We start from the raw sequence: 23639 nt of genomic DNA, 5'->3' as shown, positions 1-23639 counted from the left end.
CGCAATTGGCTAAATGTTTAAGCATTGTAATGGAAGTATATTAAACTAAAGTTTAAGAAAAAGTGTGTACTGGACTGAAAATACTATCATCATAGTTTTGTTGGATACAGAGTGTATAAATATGTTCAGGAAAACTTCACAAAATACTGATATTAAAGTAGAGCAAAGTTAAATGTAAATGATAGTGGCAGAACATGTTATCACACAAAGATCCATGATTATTTGAAATAATGGAAAATGACTAAATTATATATGAAGCAATCATGTCATATCGAAAAACGAGAGCATTAATGTCAAAACAGATACAATCTTGATACAACATTTTTCTCTCGTTTCTGTCATCTTATTCTATTGTTTGTATTAATTAAATGTAAAATAATTCGATGTTGTTTCGTCTCAGCACATTTGTCCACAGTTTTACCTAAACTAAGTCGGTCATTTATGTCAGTTTCAGAAAATAGTAGCACCAGTGAGTCGTAGCATTTATCCTTAGATCAGGACCCGAGGTAAGATTTTGTTAGTTTTAGTCTATTAAAGGAATACTCATTTTTTTTGCCACAAATATTGGAGCTGTAAGTACCATGCTGTAGGCACAGTTACTCAGCGGAAATACTTGCTGTTTATGAGTTAAATCGGCCGCATTTTTAATATTCTTATCCATCTGCTTCTTTCGCTAACAATCCACTGATAAAGGCTTTTAATTCTGCCTAAAGAACATTTTCATTGAGTCAACGATATTTTGGTTAGTCCCTAGAACTAATAAACTACTTCAACGTGTTTCACTTCCAGTGGTGGACACAAAATTATCAGTGGATTTATTTTGCTCGATGCAAGATTTATAGTTGTTAGTATACTAATTGGTTAGAATATTTATAACTTAGATTCCTGTAGAGCTGTTCAAAGTCAATGATGATCTCTGTATGTGATTGATCATCTTCACGTCTGCTAACATATCAACACTGTGAAACTGGGTATGTGCATGTTTGCCATCAATTTGGTAATTATCAGGTACATGTACTGCAGATCCAATCAGACAATTAAATTCAGAATCATTCTGAAAGAGCATTTATAACGAGTTGATTGTTCTTCTCACAACATTCACTGCTGCTAGTATACTCATATTTTCCTCCTGCATTTCTTGAACTTAAGTTGTCTTGAACAATGTTTTTCACGAACATTGGAGCACACAAAAAGTCAAACCTTAAGCATTTCTCCAAAAGCTCATCTGCCTGTGTCTTTGCCTCATTAGCTGTATGAGAAAAATTCATTTCCCAAAGCAATTCAACGATTTAACTATAAGACGTCCATGAAGCTTGAATTTGTTCTCCTTTGCTGTCCATCTGGTACTCGTTAAACATTGCAGCTACAGTGTATTTTCAATGCTTTCCATTGTCTTTGAAAGTATTCCGTGCTACTACACGTTACCAGATAAAAAGATAATGCATCACAACTGTGTTCAACAGTATTTGGACGTTGTTTTTGGCAAGGGATGTATGGCACATCTCTACATAACCTTACCAGCAGTTTTTTTTTGCACACTCCTTTACGCTTTCCAAACAAAGTGCTCACAAAATTATGAGTAAAATACAAGTGACTATCCAAACAATTTTTTTCGATTGAAGACAACAGTAAAGCCGTATGGCCATCATCTGTCTTATCCAAAGTTCATTTTTTTCTAGCAGACATTTGCATGGGGAACTATTTAGAGAAACAAAATTAAGTTCATAGGCTAGACTATTTGCCATGATAGAACTCTTTTTTTTTTAATTGCAAGATGATCACTTTCTCACCTAGTTTCCAAGCAAATTGATAAACTCATTTTGAGCATCTGGGCTGCAATACATAACACAGTATGGATGCCTGTCTGTCAGCAAACCAAATTTCCAGTTAGTGACTAATGGGATGCCAACTTGGCAGTTTGATAAAAATTACTATCTTCATTGTCCCCAAGAAATACAAGACCAAGTTGGCTAAGAGTTCTTTTGATATTCAATAGAATTATTACTTTCTGATTTCTTGTTATTCTATGGCATTTTTGAATTTCTTTGTTTTGTTTGTCTAGCATTTCTTCTATGTCTGTCTTTTGTGAAAGAACAGCATTGGCTTAAGCTAGTATGATGATTTGCTGAGGTAAAGTGTCATTTGTCGTTCAAATTTTCTACCATTATTTTTGTCAACACTTTTCATGCTATGTCATTGATAGATACCACCCTTACTCTATACCTAATCAGACTTTTCTTCTCCAAGATCACTTGTAAAAAGAGAGAAAACAATACACAGAATAGCTGATGATACTATTCTCCTGATTAGGATATGATGAGTACCATAATGGATTGAGTTGACACCATCTTTTCACAAGACATTCACTGTTTTCAGATATTTAGTTTGCTTTGGTGGATGTAGTCCAGTTTCAATCAAAAAGTGGTGCTGATTATTTGTCAATGATCTGGGTCACTTTGGTGGATCATATACCACTATAGCAGTTAAGATATTTTTCACATTATTTTTTTAAAAGAAATTTCACACAAAATGTAAGAGTTACTCTGTCACAGTAGTGTCAAAGAGAAGAGACTCAAATATTATGGAAAAAAGATGTTTAGTTATTCTAAAAATTGTGATTTCTCATGTTGAATAATATTAAAACAGTTTTCAACACTTAATGAAGCCCTACAAAAATTCGATAATAATGCAAACCAGGAAGGTGTATACAACCCTTCAACCACAATGTGTGCAAGGCTATCTGTTGTAATGAAGCCCTGGCATGTATTTTTTCTGGTATCAACCATTCAAATTTCACAGCCTGTCTACAGACATATCATTGATTCACTATAGGGTAAAAGTTGACTTTCACATTTTTGCCCTTTTTTATATTTCTCTACTAGTGTTTAAAATCAACACCTATCAGTATATTTTCACACAATTTTTCTTGTTGAAAAAGAAACATACACATACACTTGCTTAGTTATTCCATATTAAAGCACGTTTTCAATACTATGTTTTTTGTTACAATATATATAAAATCTTAAAATTTCTTTTCATACCATATACAATTTCATATAAGTGCTTATTATTGTCCAGTGAAGTTTTCACATTGTATCTCCTTTGTAATGAACTAAAATTTTACAGTAAGAAAATACTAATGATTATCACTATTGACAACACCTGTGAATTACTTTATTTACACAATAAAAAAAGCTATTTTAAAAAATATGTTTACTATTCATGTATAACAAATCCTTACTGAAAGAATGATATATACCCTTACATACACACACACACACGATAATTAATTTCCAAGTGGTTAATATATACGAAACTTTAATAAGGGAATAGTTATTTGTCCACACACACAGGATTATGCACAATAAATACAAGATTATGTGAAAATCATTCACCTTATTACAAAGTGATACCATTACACCAGTTATGCTAAATATCCATTGCCCAGTGTTTACTATCATCTTTTTCATCAGGAAGGCCTAAAAGTTTTGGGTTTTGATAACAACCAAAATAATGCTTGATTATATCACCCCACAACACATGTTCTCCACACAATGGACAATCTCCCTCTACAGGAATAATCTGGTCAGTCTCACCTGCAGAAGCTAAAAAGTGATTAGCTAGACAGGTCATGTGAGAACATGCAGAACATGCTGGATAGAGGCAATTCACAATTTTCTCTCCTGTTAGAAGCTCTTTGTGACACACACAGCACCAGGAAGATGGCTGACTGCCAGTAGATGAAACAGTCTTCAGTTCTTCAGCACAGTATGAAGATGGTTGATCATTAATAAATAATGTTTTTACTGTATTATCAGCAGTAAATAAGGTTCCTGGCTGATCATCAAGAACTAATCCTTCTTCTGGTTTATTACCATTATATGAGTTACTTAGTTCATCATCAGATAATGATATATCATCTGGTTCACTGTTACCATCCGAATCACTTGATTCATCATCAAGTGGTTGTATTTCTTCCAGTTCTTTAGGATCTGAAACTTTCTCTCTGGATGATAATGTTTTGATACATTTGACTGGCCCTACTGTGATTGGCATGTGAACTGGGGGCAGAGTATCAGCCTAAAGAGAAATTTATAATTAAAATGTAGCTATTGAAATATTAACTTCAAAGATTGTAATTATTTGCAAATATAATGCAACTAAAAAAATCAGCAAAAAGTACATGTACTAGACAAATTTAGTTTTATATATTATATCTATATTAATACAGGACCTAAACTGACATGAAGTAAACCTACATAAATTCAAAGACCTTACGAGATGATCCATTACAAACAATATTAGACTGACATCATAGAATTTACTTTAAAAATCATAAGTTTATAAAAAATATCCTAATCATCCATAACAGCTGATTTATCAAAAAATCATACATTAATTTCTTGTTTAAGTTTCTTAATAAAATTATTTTAATTTCATGGCCTACAGTTTAAATGTAAATACTTTCATAACTGATGCAAAAAAAGATTACAAGACTTACCCGAAAATCAATTTGGCTATCTTCCTTCAACCACCGCACAGTGAGAGGTAATCTATTCCATGGTCCTACTCTCAACATTTCTGAAAGAACTCGAAAACGATAGCCAAAACTAGTTTCTTTCCTAGCCTTGCTAGTAACATGACGTAGCCTTCTAGACTTTAGTGGATGCTGCCAGGCCCATTCAAACTAGAAACATGTAAAAGTGTATGTTTTGTAATCTCAAAAAATAAAATTAAAGCAATTTCTATTTTATGCCTTTTTTTATGTTTTATAGAAGTATTAACATGACATATGCAATATATTACCTTGGGCCTTAAGAATAATTTAGTATTTGTCTAATTCCTGTTATAAGTGATGTATTAAGCATGTACAAATGTAAGCTAGTAACAAGCTTCACAGAATCTTTTTTTTGTATAGCATAAACAAGTCTCAGTTAAAATACTCTTAAAAATATAGACATATTTAGATAATTACACACATTTTAAAATGTCATATCAAATTGTGTAGTACTAAATATTTAATGAATAAAATATTACTTAGTTGTACTTACTATATTCACTTTCAGATCAACAGTAAAAAATGAAACAAAAACCAAGTATGTAGAGGGACATTCTAATAATCACTGTATAATTACTAAGCAATATATTTACCCTCAAAGCAGAAATTTCATTAGGAAATCCATGGACAATCAAAACCATTTCCCTGAAAATAAAAATACATACGTATTACTACAACATTAGTGTTATTATGTAATACATTTTAAAATAAACTAGTGAATTTTAAATTAAAAAAGGTTAAAAATGAGAATATATTTAAACTACTGGCATATAAAGTAAAATATATAATTACATTAGATTTACAATTTTCAGAAAAAAAGAAGTAGCATATTAAGTCAGAGTCTGCTGATTTGAAACAATGATAATGTTACAAACTTTACACCTTGTTTACATGTTTAAATCATAGCTCATATGCAAAATTTTAAATCAAATTCATATTTCTTTTATATCACTAAAGACAGTAAATATAATCATGACAATCATATGCAAAACTAAATAATTCCTTCACTACCACTTACTGAGTTATATAAATTGTCTTCCTCTTATTGTGACAATATATAAATCTCGTGTATATATATAACTGCCAAACAAAATGTTCTTATTAACCAATGACAAAACAGCTGCATTTGATGGTGTATTAATCGCTTAATATTTCAAAAATGTACAAAGTTTTCCTAATTCTACACACTTTAGTTAACTATTCTTTAAGGAAATTTAAAGAGTAACAATGCACCATTCTTCAAAAGAGCAAATAATCTAGTTTTTTACTGTTAGAATATTAGCATTTACATTTGAAACCATTATGAAAATAAAGAGTAGTTGGAAGCTTGAATTATGTTTCAGTACAGCCTTAATCTACAGGTTCATTGTAGTTAATACTACTAAATCAAATGTTTCCTCAACATCTTAATAAATTACATAAAAACATTTGTAACATAAATTAGATAATTTATTAAAAAAAGTTATAAATGTAATTCATAAAGTTAAATTTTAAACGAGAACAGTAGACATTTTATAAATAAAACAATACCTATGATAAAGCACATATGAAATAAAAGTAATAGGAGTACAAATGATCATAAAATACATATGTTAGGAATTTACACAGAAATCTCCAAAAGTGTGTTTAATGTTGAAAACATCAGAAATGCATAACTTATTTCTGATAATTAGATAGAAAAAGGATTCAAAGAAAGAAGGGATGAAATATTACATGGAACTGAAATTCCAAATGGTTTATTTGTTAACATCTTCAAGATATATATTGAAAACAGAATATATTCTTTTACAATTCTGATTTCTCCATTTGATTATTTTATGACTTTTTCTTTGCCAAATGAAAGTTCATGTGTATTTAAAAAAAAAGTACCAATATGTACAAGTAACAAAAATCTAATTAATCACGATTTTTGATACTTACTACTATGCCTTTATTTCGAATTAACAATTATGGCATAATTTTATGGATGAAAACTCAAACATACTCAAGAACATCTGTCCTGACTCAAAGTATGGGGAAACATTTGAATTGACCTAAATCATGATATATGGAAATATTAATAATTTGGTGTAAGTAGGATAGATTAAAATATTATATACAGAGCACCAAAATTTTAAAAGTGATCCAAAAATTGGAAAGTTATTAATGTTACTCTTATTTTTAAATGATGTGTTAAATCTTGCCTTGGAAATTATAAAATAATATTACTTTCTGTAGTGGGAAAAATTTTAGACTGATAAAAGAAGCTTTACAAAACCTTTTAGAGAAATATGATACAAATGAAAGTCACTACAAATGCATTTTGGTTTACTAATCTATTTTTTAGGATGTTACTTGTTATTTAGGTAGCAGAAAATGTGGGGAGTTAGATTTTAAAAATACTTCTGATAATATGTCACACAAGATTAGGAAATAGTATTACATCAGTTAGGGTTGTATAATGACTAATAAACTGGACTGTAGTGTATATGGGAGAAAACAAGAAATTGTTACTAATGAAGTATAGTCTAACTGGACTTGTGTTACAAGTGAAGTACCTCAGGGGTCAATGCATAGGTCTTTGATTTCTCTTATTTACATCAATGATATTGAGAGAAGAATAATTAGTTACGTCTGCTAATGACATTAAACTCTTGGGTATTTCAAGCTGTAATGAGAATGCTGATGCTTTATACAGTGACTTGGATCAATAGGTAAGCGAACAAATATTTTTCAAACAAGCTTTAATTATCATGACTGCCAGGTAATACATTTGGGATGTTCTAGGTTGGATCACTCATCTAATACATATAGAAACCCACCTAAAAGAGTGACTGAAGAAGAAAATCCTAGCATAATGATATATAAATCACTCAAGCTGTTGAAGCAGTGCTCTCTTCTAGTAACTAAGCTACTATAATTTGAAGGTATACTGAGAAATATACTGATTATAAGTATAAAAAAAAGCAATTATCTTTATATCACTAACCAGGCTTCACTTGAAATACTATATACAATTTTGGTCTCCTTACCTAAGAAGGGATACTAACTGAATGACAAAAGTTCAAAGGAATACTAGGATAATTACAGCATGGGTTATTTTGCAACAATAAATTACAATATTTTAATTTATTTTACTTTTCTTAAAAGTGCATGTTCAAGAATGGCTTTGAAGGACTAAATGTTACATTACTTACAGGGTGAGTTAACAGGTATCAGATCAAATATTTTCCATTACCTAAAAATTACATGGTTATGACAGGTGTCCAAAGCCTGATGACTCAAAGTGATACAGAAATATATAACATTTTTTCCAATGGATCACTGAGGATCCTCTTAAGCCTAGAACATACAGTCATAAGTAATGAAAGCTGTCCATATAATACTTTGTTTTGCTTCACTCTAAGTTACTAACATGTTAACCTACCTTAACCCTGATATTTCTGAACTTATGATATGCCTAAAATTAATTTTAGGGGCTTAAGTAAATGCATGAGAAAACAATTTTGTATTTTCATAGTCTAAAATACTACATACAAACAACATAACCTCATCTATATTTCTCACACATATCACACTAAAAGCTTTAAGGCTCACAATGAACTTGGACAATTGGATGACAGCTGGAACAGAATTCAATTTTATAATCTACTTCTTTAACATAAAATACTTACAAAAAGTAACACTTCAAACATCCACTTATAACTTTCATTAAACTTCAACCCTAAAAAGTCCAGGAAAGCCAAAGGCCACATGTAAATTGCTAAAATATCACTTAGACACAAAACTAGGCAATTATACCACTAACATATTATTCAGAGTAATTATAATTTAATCATGTACAAGTAGCAAATATTCAACTGAAATATCTTTTGTGACATTATGAATTTCTAGTTTTTCTTTTATTTTAAAGACTTAAACAGCTTCCAGATTTGAAATCTAATATTTAAATATACATGTTAATCCATCATGTGTAAGGAATTAAGATAGCATAATTTCTTCCTTATCACATTACACCCACATAACTTTAGTTAATAATAACTTACAAGTTTTTATTTACATTATGCTTATTCATGATGTAACTCAACAGTCACATAATATTGGATGTCTGTTGTCTGATTTGTGACAAAGTTATATTAATTATTTTAAGCATGTGACACCACTGTATGCTAGGTGTCAGTTAGGTAACAAGTTTCCATTAGTGATTTTATTATTAGTATTTCTTATACAGAGAATATAGGCAGATGGATTTGCCACTTGTTCAATGTTTATGAATTGTGTAGCTTATTTCTGTGTATTAATAACTTCCCAGAATTACACAATGTATCTTTATTGAGCTAGTTGATGCTATTGTAAACAATTTAGTGTTTCCTTATTGCACAACAGAAAAAGATTGTCATACTGGTGCCCAATGTGCCTGAAAAGAAAGTATCACATAACTGTTAAGTTATGCCATATAGTGCAATTTAAGCCAGCACAATTTGGTTGTATACACAGACAAGATGAAAACTTGTAAGTTATTATGAACATACGTGTGTGATATAGTATGTAATACAATGTTTATGATCAGTGATGTCGAGAAAACCCACTTGTTTTTGCATATATATTTCTCTACAATGTTTATGTGCAAAGAAACACCAGAATCTGAAAGAAAAAATAATGTTAACTTAATTTTTCTCACATCAGGTTCAAACCTTATGAATGTAGGAATTAGGGTCACAGTCATAAACAACAATAACAAAAAGGAAAAAAATATATTTTAAGCACCATCTCAGAAATGACTTATCAAAAATATGTCATTGGCATATTAAACATTTACATAGGATATATATATATTTACCCTGTCTCATTTCATTATTTAATTTAATGCAATAAAATCTTTACCACTTTGTTATTGAGAAGTCACTGTGAGAGGCATATAATTTGTAAGAATGTATGTTTTGGTTAGAGTTCAAGTTTACAAGCTGAATCACAACATGACATTATGCATTGCAACATACCATGGTCCTTTGTTGTTAGTTCTCCAAGCACCACCTGCTTTCATACCCTTATTATGTTGCTGAATGCGACGATTAGGGTCAACAGTAAAGCCAATATAAGTTCGACCTTTGAATTTTGGATTAGTAGAAACCAGTATATAACACCCATAGAAATTTTCTACCTCACTCATTATGTCCACCTATAAAAAAATTCCACTGGAAAAATAAAACAAAATAAAACACTAGCATACATGTAATAGTTTTGGTATAAAGATACTAGTGGCTTATGTTTTCATAAATTTTCAAATGTACATTGATTAGTTAGAAATTCATATATCTAAAACTTAACTATTTCAAAATCAAAATAATTTCATACGGACTAACATATTCATATTTGTACAATTTACATCCATGTTCCCCAATATCCACCTTCTCAACTATACCTCTATTTGAGGTTAATAATAAATCTAAAATAACTATGTTTTACTAAATATGAAGATAAAGAATAATAACAATTCATAGTTTTTATCAGGTCATCCCATAAGTAAAGTCCAAAAATTTAATACAGAAAGTGCATCATCATTACTGTCTTTGTAGAAGGTTTTAATGACTAAAATATGTTGTAAGACATGTATAAAAATGTTTAGACAAATAAAACAATCTAACCCAACTCCATTTTTTCAATTCATTAATCAAGTAAACCCTTAAAAAGATGGATGTGTCACAGGAGCACATTAAGCATATAATGCTTTATGAGTTTAAAAAAGGACAATAGTGCAGCAGAAACTACATAAAACACTCAACCTTTTTTTGTGCAGAGCCTCTCAATGAAAGAAAATGTCAAAGGTGGTTTTAGAAGGTCAGATCAGGTGACTACAGCTTAAGTAATGCACCACATTCAGGTTATCCTGTTGCATTTAATGATGACATGCTGCTGGTTGTACTTGATGAAGATTGTGCTGTAACAATTGAAGAACTAGCACAGAAGCTTAATTCAACCCATTCAACAATCATCTGAAACAGCTTGGAAAGGTGTTAAAATTTGGATAATGGGTCCACCATGATTTGACAGAAGCCAACCTTAGAGCAAGAGTGGGCATTTGCACTTCTCTGCACTATAAATGTAACTCATCTTTTTTTGGACGGGTTAGTGACTGGAGATGAAAAATGGATATTTTATAAAAATGTTAAACACTGCAGACAATGGCTCAGTGCAGTTAAACTGGCTAAAGCGCAACACAAAATGGACCTCCACCCTAGGGAAGTATTGTTAAGCATTTGGTGGGATATTGTTGGTGTGATCCACTTTGTGTTGCTGCCACTCAATATAATCATTACATCAGACTTCTATTGTTAACAGTTAGAGTGCTTGTATGTTGCCTTAAAAGGAAAGAGGCCTGCTTGGATCAGTCATAAAGGTGTTGTGTTATACCTGAATATTTCACAGCCCCATACAGCAAGGATCACATCTGCAAAAGATGAAGAGCTAGACTGGGAAAAACTTCCTCATCCTCCTTATTCTCCAGACCTTGCTATATCTGATTATCACCTATTCCGAAGTTTGAAGAATTATCTTGATGGAGAAGAGCTTGGAACACACGAAGATGTTAAAATTACCCTCTCTACATTCTTTTCCTCCAAACTTCAAGAATTTTATAGAAGTAGCTTGTGAATTATTGGCAGGAAGTAATTAATAATAATGGAACATACACTACTGATTAAATAACATTAAATACATTTGAAATCCTTTCTCTTTTTCTGAACCTAAAATCAGACACTACTTTAGGGATGGCCCAATACAAATACTTATATTTAAAAATTAACTATCTCATAAAAATAATTTCACATGAATTCTCTTATTTATACCTGTACAATTTACACAAATCACTCATGTGAAATAAAACTTCACTTCTGTGTGTATAAAGTAAACAACATAAATGACTAAAATAACAAATAAAGAGCAGACAAAATATTTCATGACTGCAAGCAAAAAAAACAAATGTTAGCTTGAAATGGATATAAATTATAAAAAAATTAAATAAAAGCATTATAAATTTAAGATATGATAGGAGATTTTGAGAATTATAGAAGATCAAGAGAGTTGGTTAAATAGGAAATTGAAAACTATACTGAACAGGATGGCTGAAAACAAAAATTAATAGTACAGATTTCTGTAATACATTAAGAGGTAACCGATGTGAAAGAATGATATACATATTCATATTTAATGATCACGAGATATTAAATACTATTTTTTTTCTACATTTAAAAATGAAGATTAAAGCATTGTTACTTATTCTGAATAGCTGATAGAAGGAAACAAGATCAAACAACACAACATTAATTATGAACTTATTATGAATCAATTTAGAAGTTTAAAGAACATTAATGCTCCTCAGCCATATAATACTTCCTTGTGAGTTTTAAAGAACACAAAGAATTTGATATATGATCCACTTGCAACTACCTTTTTTAGATTCTTGAATGGTGGGGCATGTACCAAAGGATTGTTGTTGTTTGGCAATTTATGTCGCAAAGAAACTAGCCTATCCGAGCCAAACAATGTGTAAAAAAATAAATATGAAAGTATTATAAAGCATAAAAGCAAATTAAGTTAAAAGAAAAAGTGTCACAACATAGATAAAAAGTTAAGAATTAAAAAGGTCAATGGTCCTTCAAAAAATTTAAAATATTTGTAAGGTGGACAGTGTCTCTATTGCCAATGACACTGCCCAAAGTCAGGAGTAAACCTACAGTAAAAACATGTACAAAATGGTGCTGTTGCTCACAGTTGTAAAAACAGCTCAACAGCAAATAGTGGGCTATTGTGACTTGAGTGTCACACAGACTACACATTGGTGCATTAGTCCCAGATAAAAGAAAATGTGACCAATGTGTAGCCTAACCAGGACAACTTCCTCCTTCCAATTCTTACAGAAACAAGATGGCCAGAGTCCAACAGAAGGTTTATCTGAAAAAGCTTATTACGTTGCTCATTCCAAGTCAACTACCAAATGGCGTGGAGCCAAGCCTTGAATACAGGGCCATAATACATATAAGGAATAGACATGGCAGTGATAACACCAGAGCAGACAGAGATAACTGTGGTGTCAGTGAGCTCATTCCCAAGTATACCAACATGACCTGGTATCCAGAAAAACTGAAAAGAAGTAGATGATAAAGAGAAATGGGCCATTCAGTTTTGAATATCAAGGAGAACAAGATGAAAACTAATGTGAAGAGATTCAAGGGTTAGAAGAGAGTTAAGTGAGTTGGTATGAATAGTACAGTTCATGTACTGAATAGCTTCTACATGATTTAGGACAAGAGAAATGGCATACAATTCAGTGAACATAGAAACTGTAAAGGGGATCCTGTGTGCAACCACCAAATAACAAAAAACCATGACAGAGGCTACAGAGTTATCCGATTTCAAACCATCTGTATAAATGGGAATGGAAAGATGGTTTGAAAAATGTTTTGCAAACAGAGGACAGTACTTCCAGTTAGCAGTATCTGCATTCTTCAGATGGCTCAAAGAAAGGTCACACTTGGGGATGGTAATATGCCGTAGTAGGATAGGCTGACCTGTAGAAACAGCAATGTCATCCAAGGACAGACCTAATTCAGCCAACTGCACCTGGATACGAAGACCAAAAGAAACAATGGCAGACCATGCATTCTAAAAGACATGGCCCATTGAGGAAGAAAAGCACAACCCCAGATGGGATACTGTGGTAATGATCAAAGTTTTGAAGCATACAATAAAGACAATTGCAAATGGCAGAGGTGTAGAGGAGGTTCCTGAGACTCAGTGTGCAAATTCTGGACTGGAGAAGTGCAGATAGCTCCGTGCAGAGCCAAAGCTCCAGATGGTAAACAGGGTCCAACATCTTTAAGACTGAGGTTCTGGTAGAGCCATAGACCAGAGTCCAATGGTCCAGTTTCAATTGAATGAGGACAAATTAGATTTTGAGAACAGAACACCAATCAGCTCCCCAAGGGATGGAAGAGAGGACACAGACAATGTTCATAGCCCTTGTACACTATTTGATATATGGAATGAAAGCTTACAGTCAAATATAAGCCCCAAGAACTTTGCTTGGGGACCACATAAGCACAACTTCACCAAGATGAAGATTGGGATAAATACCCCATTGGTGGCAAAAGTGCATGTAGATGGTTCTAAAGAGAGAAAAGGTAAAACTATTTGCTGTTGTCCACTTCCAGAAACAATTGAGGGCAGCCTGTAGCTGCTGCTCAATATTTCTTGTGCTTGACAACTGACATGGGATGTGGAAGTTGTCAACATAGTCTGTTTTCAACTTTACGGGAGAAATGTCCAGTAATGGCATCAATCTTTATAATGAAAAGTGTGACACTCAAGATACAGCTTTGAGGGACTCCAAGTTCCCATGGGAAAATGTCAAACTGATATAAATTTGAAATTTTAATAAAAATGGGCAAATAGCAACACAATCCACATGAGTAGAGGTCTCCCAAAATGCCATACCTCCATTTAATATCATAAGCTTTCTCATGGTAAAAAAGCAAAACAGAAACACATTGTTGTTACTTGAGAAAGGCTTTCCTGATTGGCATTTCAAATAAAATCAGGTGGTCCACAGAGGAGCCTTGTTGTCGAAACCCAAACTGGGTGGGCAAGAGGAGGTTGATTTGAGGAATGAAACAAAATGAGCATTAACCATCTTCTTTAAGATCTTACTAAGACAGCTCATTAAAGCAATTGGACAGTAGTTTGAAGGGTCTTGGGATCCTTCCCAGGTTTGGAGAAAGGGAGGAAAATAGCCTGGTACTAAGCATCTGGAAAAGCATTCTGCTGCCAGATCCAGTTAAAAACAACTAGAAGATTAGCAAGAGAGTTAGGAGAAAATGGCATCTAGTAGTGAATATCACCAGGTCTAACTGATGTACTGCCAAATCAATGAAGAGCAAGCTTAATTTCCACCAGTGTAAAGGGTGATCATTATCATAGAATCGATTAGTCCAAAAGGAATGAGATAATTGCTCTGTTCATGTCTTGATAACTAAGAAGGTGGGGGATGAAGCAGAAGTGCTAAATGTATGAAAAAAACTTCTGCAGAGAGTATCAACAATGTTCTGTGCATCAGCAGCTTCCTGGCTATCAGAGAGCAAGATTTAAAGGGGGACAAAAGTATAATGCCCACTGACCTTCTAAATCTTTCACCATATGACTTTGAAACTAATGGTAAAAGAGATGCTAGTTGTGTACTTAATCTAAAACTTCTGGCTTTTACATCTAACCTCCCAAGTATGTGAAAGTGTCTGCTGAAAAGCAATATGGTTTAAATGTGTGGAATATGTAAGAAAAGTATCCCAGGCCCATTTTTGAGCTTTCCATTGAAAACATGTCAAGGTTTTAGGAATATAACGAGCAGCTGCCTGGACAATAAAGTCAGTTACTGTTGATATGCAGTTCTCTATTGATGGCTTACAGATGATGGCAGGATCAAGTTCTGAGAGAGAAGTGAAAGAGGGCTAGTAGTCCTGGTCCAACTTCCATTAAGGCATGCAGATTGGATGGCATTGATGATGGCTAGCCTCTCTCAAAATGACAGGAGAATGATCATTGCCTTATGGGTTAGTGTCAACCCTCCATGAAAAGTAAGATAAAAGTGAATAGGAGCAGATAAAGAAATGAATAGCAGTAAAAGACTGACTAGGTATAAGTATAAAAACCAGTACTGAAAGATAAAGGTTGTGATCTGAGAGCATACACTCTATGAAATGACCCCTCCCATGAATAAAAGCACTACCCCAGAGGAAATTATGTTTATTAAAACCCCCCAGGATTAAAAAGGGGGATGGTAACTGTTCAATGAGAGCATCAAGGTATGATTGATCATAGGTCTCCCCAAGAAACAGGTAGGGAGAAGAAATAGTGATGGTATGACTCAAGTAAACATGGATGGCTATGACCTCAAGGGTGTATTGAGTGGCAATGGCAGAGCAGGCACATGGTGATCAACCAGCATTGTCTCTCCTATGTGCACTCACTCATCACACAACCTGCAATTTTTGTACAAAGAAAACTGACAAAAGATGAATGCATTGGCAGGTTTTAGAATTTTTTCCTGTGAGGAGAGACACACAGGATGAGAAGAATCAATCAAATTCTGAATGTCATCTATATTCGAACAAAAACTCGGACAGTTCCACTGTATCAAAGTGGCCATTTTTATTTATGTGAAGGAGAATGGTGCATAGAGCCCTTTATTTTTAATCACTTTTTTCCTTTATTGGACAAAGGTCTATTGACTTACATGGATCCTGTCCTGGGTCAAGTAGGCAGGTTTTGTCTGTGGATTAAGATTCCAGCAATTAAGAGCATGAATGAATAATCGTTTTGAATCTTGGAGATGGAGAAAAAGGTGGACCTCAATAAATGACTAAACCTGAAACCAAAGGAAGTGGACCCAGGCAGCCACCAAAAGGAGTGGCGGGGAAAGAAATGGAAATAGATGTAGACTCGTCAATGCTTTTAACCATGGAAGGCAAAAGACTCTTCAAATGTTTTGCAAATGACTCTGCACTCCCACTGTGGCAGTGAAATGAAGTACATCAGCATATGTCCTAGATGGAGTGAGGGACAATACCTTCCAAGCCTCTGGGCAGGAGAAATTGTTCAGTCTTCAAGCATTGCACCTCTTTCTCCTCCACCTACTTTGGGCAATAACTAGAGCAAGAGGGGAGTGAACCACTACAGTTAACACAGTGTGGTTTCAGTTCACACTCTTAGACATCATGGTCTTTGCCATCACAACAAGCACATGTAAAAGAACAATAACACAATGTCTTTAAGTGACTAAACTGCTAACACTGGTAACATCTGAGAGGGTTGGGATAGTATGGCTGCACCTTACAATTCAGATAACCTGCCTTGACTGTGGCAGGTGGACATGGTGTTTTAAATGTCAAAATCAGAACATTAGTAGGCATCATATTTCATTTTTGCAAATGAAGATTCAACACACCACCAAAACACCTTGGCTAGAAAAACCAGCAAGAATCTCCAACTTGGGAATGTTCTTTGAGTCCCTTTCAATGACAATTTCTCTTCAGGAATTAAGGCTAGCATGAGGAGAAACCTCGATGGGTATATTCCCAATGCTCTTCAAACTTAGGAGAAGTTTGGTGTGTTATGGTGAAGATGTTTTCACCAAGATGTCTCCTAAGCACAGCTTCCTTACCGAGTTTTTTATTCAAAAGGGTGTCATCTACTCTAAAGTTTTTCAGACAATGAATGCAGAATGAGAAATTGAGATGTTGAGTCTGACTTTGATGGTGACTATAAAAGTCATCCATACATGGTCATTTTCAGATTTTTTTTTCTGTTTTCCCATTTTTATTTATTTGTTCATGAATGGGGGTATCCTTAATAAAATAAGAACATATCAGTGCTCACTGTTCCCACCAATCACAGAGCCCTAAAGGGGACACACTGTAATGCCTAGCAAGAACACTTCAGCAACACCAGTGTTTTGTGAGCACTATACCTAAACACCAGCACCAGATACAATGTCCACACCCATTGAGAATGTCCAGCACTGGTACTTGTTGATCCTAGTCCAAGTTAACCAGCCAACTGACCACCCCAAGGCCATCCAACTACAAGAATTCAATGCCAAAGTGGTCTGTTAGGGATGGACCCCTCAACCAACAGGATCCTCTCCTCCCTTTCACTAATTTTCAAGCATGGCAAACATGTGAGTGGATGTTCAGATCCCAGAGAAGGTAAACTGAAATTACATAACCTTCTCTAAAAGGTATCCTCACCATGTAGAGGAATTCACCTCAAGGGGCCCAGAAGATTGAAAGTTGGCTAATGATACTGCTCTCTTCAAGGGATATGTAAAACATTATTCTAGTAATTATAGAGCTTATTAGTCTTACATCAATGGTAGTAAGAGTTTCTGTAAGGTTGATAAACGATCTTTACAAAGTAATTTAACAAAATGTAAAATCTTGTTGGATAGCATGGAGAAAGCTACTGCTTATTCATCTCCTGACATTCTTTGGAGAGGTTGCTGTTTATGTACACAAGGGTACACGTGCAAATTTAGTGTTTAGATATTCAGAAGGCATTTGTCAATTGTCCCATAAATAACTTTAAAAAAATTATATCTATAAGCATTAAGTATAAATTGGATGGAAAACTAGCTAGATGGGAGAGAATAGAGAATTTTGTTGTAGAGTTCAAACTGGAATGATGCCACAAATGGGGTACCTCAGAGCTCTGTGTTTTAACTTTGTTTTTTATGAATAAATCACAGACAATAAATTATTTAAATTTGCTGATGATAAAGTTTTGGGTGTTGCTGGCTGTGAGGAGAATGCTGCTGCTTTACAAAAGAATTTGGGTTATTTGGTGAGTTGGGTAAATAAATGGCAGAGGGATTTTAAGATAATTTTGATAAATTGATCTTAAACTTGTTATGGAAGAAAAGCATGTCATTTGATAAGTCTCTTAAGCCATCACAGCAATGTTCTGTTGTTAGTGACAAGGCAAATATGACTCAAGTTTTTATCTTCAGAAACAAGGTATACAAGTTTAAACCAGTGATAATTTCAATGTATAGGCCACTGTTTATAACACACTTGGAGTATTATGTTCAGTCTTGGAAGCTTAAAGGACACTGACTTATTAGAGATGATTCAGAGGAGGACTACCATGATAATACTCGAGATGGAAAAGTTATCTCATATAGATGGGTTAAAATATCTGAAACTGATTTTTCTTGAAGAAAGACGACTAGATCTTACCAAGGTCTTTAAAATTGTTTACAGAATTGTCAGTGTTAATCCACAATCTTTTTTCATACTAACCAGTGACAATGGTAGAACACAGGAACATAAATCTAAATTTTGACAGGGTGGTAGTTACTTTCAGTTAAAGCAGCTTTATTTTGCTAGCAGGATGATCGGCCTTTGGAATGAGTTGCCTACAGATGTGATGGATGCAGTTCATTTGAGAAACTATTGTTTTTATTTTAAAGTTTGGTGATGGTATAACCTAAATGATTAAACAGATCCCTGGTTATCCTTTACTTACATGTATACGTACTATTATAACTTCATTTACACAGCTGAAGGATCTTGTTAATTTCATCAATTGCATCTTTAAGTATGTAGCAAATTTCAACTATAAACTTACTCCCTTGTATCCAGTGACAGTAACAGAAAATCCAACAGATTTGACATCCTTGCTATCATCACTGACATCCTCAACTTCAACAATATATAATTTACATTTTACATATAAAGCCACTTTTCCCTCTTTTTAATTATCACTATTAAACAGCCATAACCATGTCTTTCAAAGAAATGTCTCATCTATCAAAGTTTGTTATTCTCTTACATCACAATATTCTGTTCCAACTAATATTCTAGAGTAATGTATGTTATTATGCTCTAAGAATTACAATAGTGGCAATTTAGCCTACCTTTGAAACTGTTTCTGTATTTTTGTTTCCGACATTTTTCTAACTTTTTTTCTGCTTTTAGATTATCTTAGTTCTCAAAACTGTTTAGTCCTACTTTAAAATTACTCTTTCCCCTTGCAAACAAGCCAGCCTCTACCTTATTTAAAAGTAAACCATCTAACCAAAAAATTTTCCTTTTTTCATGAAACTGATCCTATAAAACTAACCAGTCAATCTGCTTGTCAATACATACTAACCTAGATCTTGCATTATACTATGATGGCCTACTTATAATCCTATCTCAACTATTACAACAGTATCCTTGACAAATTTAAGTTATGGCTCTTTTCTTTAAATGTCTATAACAATCACCTGTACTTATCAATTAGTTCCTCTCATTTATCCTTCCCTATATCAATAGTCTTTACTGGCACAAGGACTGCAGACAGTACTATTAACTATCTAGCTTTCATTGTGAGTTACATCCTTCATCCTTGGATAACACAATCTTATTATTTTATTATTGTTTTCCCTACAGACTATCCTATCCACATGCCATATCAAATAATTACTTATTACTATAACAAGAATAAATATAATGAAATAAAATTAGATTCACTCAAGGGAAAGCTATAAAATTGCATTTCCTCATGAAAGGTTTTTTTTGTTTGTTTTTACATAATCCACACATGTTGACTTTCATGGAAGGATCATGCATTCCTGATCAGGAAAACCAGCTAAAGAGAATAAATTCCACAAGCAAAGTTAAATTAATCAGGAGTAAGAGAAGGTAACATTTTGATCCTTGATGTATCTGTATGTAGTTTTTTAATTCCTATTTCTATATGTTCCTCTTGTTTTCTTTCTCTTCCACAGTTCATCTGCATGAGCTAAAGACTGAAATTTGTTACTTAGGAAAATGTGATCACTACGGTTAATCTACTATTTCAAGTTATATTACTATTTCTATTTTCCTGAAAATCATATTCACAAACTATACCCTACGTCTATGAAAGTAAGTTCCTCTTTAGTTATTAGATCCTGTTGCCGTTTCCTACAGTTTACATTTCTCCACTCTATTTAGGATAGCATCCAATTTCTACTTCAACCTACAATATCCACAAACAGATTGCTAGCTTCCTTAGCAGTGCATGCTTGTTCCGCGTACTCAAGTAAAACTCCCCCATTTCATCTTAAACCCTATACACCATGAATCATTTACACCACTTTTAACTAATGTAGTCTGGAAAGAAATAATAAACATTGTAAATACTACAAATACCACTATCCTATTGGAAACACTGTCAAGTCTAATGTTTGAGATTAAATATACTACTCTATTTTACTGCTACTTTATCTTCATAGCATACAGTTCATCTTTAACTTATAACATACAAGTTACAAATATCAAGACTTGAGTTAATATTTCTGTAAAAAATGAAATTTACTGTGTTCTTTAACTTATGATATGAGCAATGGGGGTGTCCCACTAGTACAGCAGTAAGACTACAGATTTACAATGCTAAAATCAGGGGTTCGATTCCTCTTGGTAGACTTAGCAGACAGCCCGATGTGGCTTTGCTATAAGGAAATCACACATACATACTAGCAATGGGAATCTTATTTATCCATTTATGTAAGTTACTAATTAGATGATAAAACATTTGGATGCCTTCAGAGAAAATATAAGTTAAGTAAATCATATTTGTAGAGGTTATAAGCAAGTTAACTGGATTGTAAGATATTTGTTTGATAGAAATAACAACAAGGTTACCAATAGTTAAATCAAAATAGATCCTTGTTACTAGTTTAGTACCTCAGAAGTCAGAGCTTACACTGATGCTTTTTCTTATTATATTAACAATAATGATTGGTCATAATTAGTAAAGTTTAATTACATCATAACCTCTTGGGCATTTCTAACTGAATTAAAGATGTTGAAGTAATCCAAATAACTTAGGTCAATAATTGACTTAATTACAGTAAGTGTAAAATAATATACTTAGTCTATCATAATTAGGTTTACAAATTTAACATGGATGGGAATCTATTTAACACCACGACGAAATGAAAGGAGGGTCTTGGCACAATGGTGAATAACAAGTCACTTACTATAAATGGTTCAGATGAGGGCTACTAAGTTGATTCCAATGATGTGTAAGGTCTTTCTTTTGGGGAAATATTACAATATAAATTTATTTCTCTTGAGACAAGAAATGTACGTGGCGATTTTACAGAAACTCATAAGGTGTTATGCAGAGTAACAACTGGATAAAAGCCTCTCTCTCTCTCTCTTTTTTTTATGCTGTATTACAAATAGAAGAGTATGAAAGAACATAAGTTTAAGGTTTTAATGAGACAGGCTGGGCTCCTTAATTTAAAATAGTTAATTCTCTAAATATTATATTAGTGTCATTGGTATCAGACCCATGGTAGCATAAAATTTCAGTGCCGTTATAAAACTACACTGGTCCACAGGCTTGCAAACTGCATTGAGCAATTTGCGCAACCGTACTCCTACATATAACTATTGATTATTAAAGATTCACATAATAATTTAAATTGGAACAGAAAAGAAAAACGAAATTGATAATACTTCAAAATGGCAAATATAAATACATTAACGTATTTCACATAACAGACACTCTACCTCAACACAATCACTTACATTAAACTAGCTGGCGTTTCCACACAATATTTTCAAATTCTATTGCTGTTCGCTTAACATCTCGCGAGAAATCACAAAATAACTACCAGAATTACAATATATTTAAAACAATTTTTAAAAATAAATGTCTAATATTCTTTTAAACTTTACTATTAATAAACCCAATTGGGTTAATTTTTATCATCAAATCTAAACAGAAAAAAAGAATGATGAAAATTACGAAGAAACATATACACTTAAACAATCATGGATCTTCTGCCTTAGTTATAGCTCTGATCTAAGTGTGAAAAGCAGGTTTTCTTTGCATTACATAAAACAAAGCTTAAATAAAAAAATATTAACTTCTAAGAATAAAACAAACAGAATATTATATCTGGCATTACAAAGTAGCATACATATATATTAAATTGTGAATATTGCCGTAATACAACTACGATATGCGTCAAACCTCAGTTATTTTTCTTTCTAATAAAATTAACAGATTCTCTCGAGACATGTTTCTTCCTAAAGAGAAATCAAAATATTATCTTATACGCGTAATTGCAAATTAATCAATAAAAAATATAAAAACTATCTTATTTGTGTTATTAAAACAAGAAAATGTCGATGCATCCGATGATCTTGAACTTTTCCATCACATGAGCGTCCAGCTCACCAGTATTTTTAATTTTTTCAATCCATAACGACATTGAATGGTTGATTTTGATGTTGACGATGCTTAAATTATCTGTTTCGTTCATCAGTTTTAACTTCTTTCATAATGCTAAACGAGCGTTTAGCCATAGTTTTCGAGAATGGCTCAGAAAACGATATTTTTATTAGCTTCTGTAAACTGACAATCACAAAGTACCAGTACTAGTATGCAATAGAAGTGTACATAGCTGTACCATCTGTTATTTACCCCTAGTAATATGTAAACTTTACGAAAGTGCTGTATTTTCTTGCCACCAGTGGCACGTCTGCGGACTTACAACGCTAGAAACTGGGTTTTGATACTCGTGGTGAGCAGAGCACAGATTGCTCATTGTTATCTTTGTGCTTAATTACAAACGACAACAACATCTGTATTTTCTCTCTGGTCAGTTTGGACACAGTGAGAGTCAACCAAGTCAACAATTAAACTTCGTTACTTTGGTTCACACCGTTAATTTATTATTAAGTGTGTTCTCTTTAAAAAATGGTAGCTGTTGCTTAATCTGTGATGTCTTGAGATAGATGGCTGTCTTTTCTGTTGGGAATTGGGTAATGAGCTGAGGTTGCTATGCCCTTGCACTAGAATTGTAACATTTCATTCGCAATCTGGTTATTTTTGTATTATTTTAGTTAGTACTTAAAGCAATATTCTTCATTGTTAAGCAAATTTACATTTAAATTTGTGCAGAGACTTTAGACTATATTTACATCTACATATAACTGAGTTAGTGAAGTTTAACTTAACCTTTCTTTTGCTTCTTGATTTTATTTTAACTCTCAGGGGTTATTTTACTTTAGGAATGAAATTCTCAAAAAAACATAAAGGTATTCACCTGGATGAGGCGGACGTGTTTGTGAAAACATCTACGTGTAAACATAAAAAATCGACAAAGCAGTTCAAATAAGCCCCGGTAACAGTTCCGCCATAAAAATGAGTTCCGGTTCTGGCTACCGGTATAATTTCTCACTTTAATTGTTTTACTTTAATTAAACAGATTGAAGCTTATTATTTTGCAAATATTTTTATAACTTACATATTGGTGATTTTGCAAGCGTTGTTGTACTTGCATTTTAGAGCCTGATGCTAATATTTAGCCTTCTTTAAAATGTTAAGTGTCTGCAAGGATTCGTTTGATTTGTATTTCGTCGTCTCCTTTAATTTAAACATCAATTTGCACTGTTTTCACAATTTAGAAGTGTGCTAGCGTAATTCACTTAAAAACGTGTTTTGTAAATTGAACATTCATTTAATAATTTTAATCATATTCTTTGTCTTTATTTCACTTAAGTAGCATATT

The 23639-nt window shown here is 32.9% G+C and overlaps 1 protein-coding gene across 6 annotated transcripts; it reads right to left on the bottom strand.

Moving 5' to 3' along the window:
• Positions 1–3152: 3152 nt before the first annotated feature.
• Positions 3153–21897, bottom strand: slx1 (structure-specific endonuclease subunit SLX1). Of its 6 annotated transcripts, none has more exons than XM_076478272.1 (5): positions 21649–21897; positions 9538–9716; positions 5152–5203; positions 4502–4687; positions 3153–4080 (listed from the first exon to the last, which is right to left on the bottom strand). In XM_076478272.1, the coding sequence occupies exons 2-5, from the start codon at positions 9705–9707 to the stop codon at positions 3430–3432; spliced, it is 1059 nt and encodes a 352-aa protein (XP_076334387.1). In that variant the 5' UTR covers positions 9708–9716; positions 21649–21897; the 3' UTR covers positions 3153–3429. The 6 variants fall into 6 exon arrangements, with proteins under 6 accessions (XP_076334387.1, XP_076334383.1, XP_076334385.1 ...); XM_076478268.1 differs by having other exon boundaries at positions 9538–9732; positions 21649–21896; XM_076478270.1 differs by lacking the exon at positions 21649–21897 and adding an exon at positions 21093–21615 and having other exon boundaries at positions 9538–9732.
• Between the last annotated feature and the right edge of the window lie 1742 nt (positions 21898–23639).

This window comes from Tachypleus tridentatus, chromosome 13 (genome assembly GCF_004210375.1).
Source record: "Tachypleus tridentatus isolate NWPU-2018 chromosome 13, ASM421037v1, whole genome shotgun sequence".
Lineage (NCBI taxonomy): Eukaryota > Metazoa > Arthropoda > Merostomata > Xiphosura > Limulidae > Tachypleus > Tachypleus tridentatus.
This window is presented reverse-complemented; position numbering and strand designations above follow the sequence as displayed.

Bases quoted from the DNA above. Each gene is read 5' to 3' on its own strand.
- slx1 (XM_076478272.1), bottom strand. From the start codon at position 9,707: ATGAGTGAGGTAGAAAATTTCTATGGGTGTTATATACTGGTTTCTACT. The intron at 5,204-9,537 runs GTATGTTGCAAT...TTTTATTTTCAG, and splicing joins ACTAACAACAAAGGACCATG to GGAAATGGTTTTGATTGTCC. The intron at 4,688-5,151 runs GTAAATATATTG...ACATGTTTCTAG, and splicing joins ATGAAATTTCTGCTTTGAGG to TTTGAATGGGCCTGGCAGCA.